Source organism: Poecilia latipinna, unplaced genomic scaffold (genome assembly GCF_001443285.1).
Source record: "Poecilia latipinna isolate Pla-1442-1.1 unplaced genomic scaffold, P_latipinna-1.0 Scaffold2094, whole genome shotgun sequence".
In the NCBI taxonomy this organism is placed as follows: domain Eukaryota; kingdom Metazoa; phylum Chordata; class Actinopteri; order Cyprinodontiformes; family Poeciliidae; genus Poecilia; species Poecilia latipinna.
In genome coordinates, this window is record NW_015114710.1 from 71,462 (window position 1) to 75,430 (window position 3,969).

The 3,969-nt window shown below is 42.2% G+C and overlaps 1 protein-coding gene across 1 annotated transcript in view; it reads right to left on the minus strand.

Moving 5' to 3' along the window:
• The window catches only part of LOC106936192 (uncharacterized), a 7,870-nt gene extending 5,797 nt beyond the window's left edge, over positions 1 to 2,073 (minus strand). Inside the window, exons 1-3 of the mRNA XM_015017036.1 lie at positions 1,358 to 2,073; positions 1,179 to 1,241; positions 36 to 1,015 (exon numbers count right to left, since the gene is read on the minus strand). Coding sequence (XP_014872522.1) covers positions 36 to 1,015; positions 1,179 to 1,241; positions 1,358 to 1,963 — 1,649 coding nt within the window. The 5' untranslated portion in view covers positions 1,964 to 2,073. The remainder of the gene's footprint in view (positions 1 to 35; positions 1,016 to 1,178; positions 1,242 to 1,357) is intronic.
• Between the last annotated feature and the right edge of the window lie 1,896 nt (positions 2,074 to 3,969).

Below are 3,969 nucleotides of genomic sequence, written 5' to 3' on the forward strand. Positions count from 1 at the left end.
CCTCATAAAAAGAGGACTGAGAAAACTCCCCCCATGTCATTTCCCCTTTCATTCCCTGGGACTGGTACAAGGACAGGACTTTTGCAGGACAGTAAATGTACTTCCCATTCACACCAGGGAACCCAGTGTGAACATGGGAACTGTTTGGGCCTTGTTTGAGAGGTCTGTGGCAGAACCTGCACAGACGCCCAGCAGGCTGCTCCTCCTTGGCCTTCCTTTTTCCCCGTTCCTCCATCACCCATCTTAAGTCGGCTGAGCGTTGCTTTGCAGCCTCCAGCTCTCGAGCGAAAAATGGTGTGTCCGCAAAGTCAGAAAATGACATTCGAGGGTCAGACAGGCCCTCTGCCACATAGGTCTGGTAAACTTTTTGTGAGCAGTAAAAATACTTTACCTCTGCAGACTGATAGAAGAAATGAACAGAGGAGCCGTCACCCTGAAAACGGGACTTTGGCTGGCCACATGCTAGACAGTTCCTAGTTCTCTTCTTCATGGGCTGCTGATCTTTCTGCTGCTGTTGCTGTTGCACAATCTCCTTCACCATTTGCTCAATTTGTGCTTTCGTTAGTGGAGCATCTTGGGGCTTAATGGTAGGGGGGTTCACAGTTGCAGGTGGAATAGTGACTACTGGAACACTAACAGTCTCACTACCTTCTGTTAGATGATGCCACAGCTGTTGCGTCTCTAGAAGCTTCTCTGGGCTGATGTTTAAAGATGATTTTGTGTTTTTCATCTTGGCTAGATGCTTCACGTAACGCGAAATATGGTGTTTGGTGGTCGGGTGCAAAAGGCTGTTTGGGTCTTTCTGGGAAGCCTGAACACAAACAGCATATTCAGCATCCACCTTAACGAGGCAGTCTTTCTGCCCATGGTGCTTTTGTAGAAGCTGGTCAATCTTATCCCTCATGGGCTGTGTCCACCGGGAGTGGTCCAGCACAAAGATCAGACCACCTGCTTTGATGGGACCTTTGCGGGCAGCTCGAGGAGAGGCAGCAGGAAGCAGAGGTGTTACTGGTGTCTGTAATGGAGGAAGAGACATTAAAGTTTAGATTCAGAAAGAAACTTTATTAGTCCTCAGTGGGCAATTCATTTCTGCAGCCATTAGAATCTGAAATTTAAAAATATCAGGATTTTCCTCACAAAGTTTTATTAAAGTGGTGACAAAATGTGATGAAAAATACCTTTTTGGGGCTTTGCTGGACCCCACCTTGTGAGCCTAATGTAGCCACAGCAGCAGTGCCCCCCTGAAACAAAAAAGCAAAGTAAAACTAAGAAATTAATTTTTTTGTTAGTCAATATTTGCATAAAAGATTTATTTAATTGCTTGTGGAATATTTGAAAATGAAAGAATCAATCTCACCTGAACGAAGAGCTCCTCCCTCACTTCTTCAAGTGGATCGATGAAAATCTCACATTCAGTTTTTGGTTCCTTGTAATGAAAAGCTTCATCCTCAGCTGGGGGTACTTTCTGGGACTTATTTTTGTCCCAGTTCAGGGGGACAGGGCGACAGCCTGGCTCCAGGTACTGCAGACCAAACCTTTCTCCTGTATCACTGTTGGAAATGTGTAAAGCTGGATATTTGGTTTGGCCTATAATTTCCTGAGCGAGTCTGTTCAGGTCTGACACCAGAACAGGGTCAAAAACTGCAGGGAGCTTCAAATCCGGCTGTTTCAGGTCCACAAGGCGCTGAAAATTCCACCGAGCAATTCCCATCATCCCCTGTGCCTGGAAGAGCTCAGTGGACACCTGCGTCCCAGTGACCCACCTGGCCTGGTGGAAATGAAAGCCCTCCTGCTGAGAAGTTCCCCTCACAGGGATCCACACAGGTACTGCCGCTTTCTCCCCCTTAACGTGGTTCAACTGTATGGTTCCTCCGTGTCTGTAGAGGACTCCTTCTCCAACCTCTGGGTCACTCAAACAGCCACGGAGGATGTGAACCCTTTGAATTCTCCACACTTTCAGCATGGAGGGTTTGAAAAGCGGCACCCCATCAGGATCACGTTCTGAGTAAAATCTCTGCAGAACGCTTTCCACTCTCTCCACCAACTCTGCAGGACCTGGGATCTTGTTGCGGCAGTGGTAGGGTTAGGGGACGGGTGGCAACCCTAATTATAGCGTCTGTTCTATTTAAAAGAAGTTTTAAAATAGGCCATTCATTGAAGGTGCGCCTTATAGTGCGGAAAATACGGTAATCACAAACCAGACACGGCGTGGATGTTCTGTACTGAACCAATACCCAGAACTTCACCACTGAACCTGGTTATTTTAAACCTATAGTGATGTTAGACGAGGCTCTTTGTTATGGTTTCTAATGGGCTGGTTCACAGAACAACTCAGTTTTTAAAGTAACTCTTTCAACATGGAAGGAAAAAACCTCTCACAAACTCTGGTCTTCACAGCTTTACTGAGAGTGTGTTGATTCGTGGATCTTCTTCAGGTCAAACATTTGAACAGCAATGAGGCATATCAATAGATCCATTATCATCTGAAACTGTTTGCTGTAAGAAAATGGCGTTTTGTGTTCTTGTTTTACTGGCTTGATTCAGATGATATAGTAATTTGTGCCACTGAGCTACTAACTTCATTATAATTACAGGCTGTGCAGAGTTGTGCATTGTGATCTGACAGTAAAAGAGCTGCTGGTGCTTCCTCGCTCCGCAGCAACATAATTACAGTGACAAGAAAACATTTGAGAGCCATTTTTGGCCTCTTAGTTGACAAAACATTTAAAAGGATTTCACTGAGACTAGTGCATCATTAAGCAGGGGATTTCAAATATGTGTAAGAAAGCTGAGCAATTAACTGGCTGGTTGGAAACTTTTAGATTATTTTCATTTGAAAAAAATTACACTTCTGATTGGTTATGAAATATTGTGTTAATGCAGTTCCTTGTTTCCACCTGTAGTGACTCGTTCTCTGTTGATTGTTTTTGTAATTAGACTTAAAGCAGTTATCTATTCAAACTGAGTCGGTTATTAAACAGTTTATTTCCTAAAGATTTCTCCACATCATGTCAGACATTCCTCTTTATCCATACTGTACACAACAGATATTTTGTTTGTGACCCAATATTGCTATAAAGTGACTTTTCCAATATTGTCATGGAAAAGTCACTTTATATTTTTAACTTGTTCACACACATCTGACTTCTGTCTTCAGCTGGGCCAGACTGACACTGTCTCTAATAGCATAATATTTGTATGAATTTGTGAAATAATTTTATAGAGTTAACATGATGAACACTAATGAAAGAAAACAAAATCCAAAAGCATAAACAGAAAATGTTAATTCAACATTTCAAGAGTTAAGTTTAATATTGTACCTGTCTATTTGATCTTTACTATAATTGGTGTTAATTTCTCTCTGTCTGAATATTCAACACTCCTTATGTTATGTACGTCATATTTAATGTGTATATTGTATATATTTATTTATAAGTATTATGATCATACCATCTTATTTTGTGTCCCTTACATTCTTAGATTCAAATCTAATAGTTATTGTGGATAATTCTTTTATATGTTATTAATCTATTATTAATTATCAAAGTTAATAACAGATTTCTCTTAGGAAGGAAATAAAATCAAAATTATATTATATTCTAAAATTAAGTATTTATTCTGATAAAAAGTTTACAGTATGCAGTGTGTGAAGCTTTTTTGAGAATTGGATAATTTGGTATCAGAGGCGCAAAAAGTGGGTATGCAGCGTATGCAACGCATAGGGGCGCAGCACCAGAGGGGGCGCCAAAACCCCGTCTGGAGGGGGCGACTCGCCGATTATGTTTTCCCATACACTTCAGCGCGCCTCACGCTCCTTCACCTCTCGCACATAACAAGGTAAATGTAGCGATTTTTACACTTCACGTATCGCTCCTTCATCCTGACGTTCCTTCCCGGGGGCGGGGGGGGGGGGGGGGGGTTTTTTTTTTTCCCCCCCCCCGAATTATTTTTGGTTGCATCTTTTTTTGG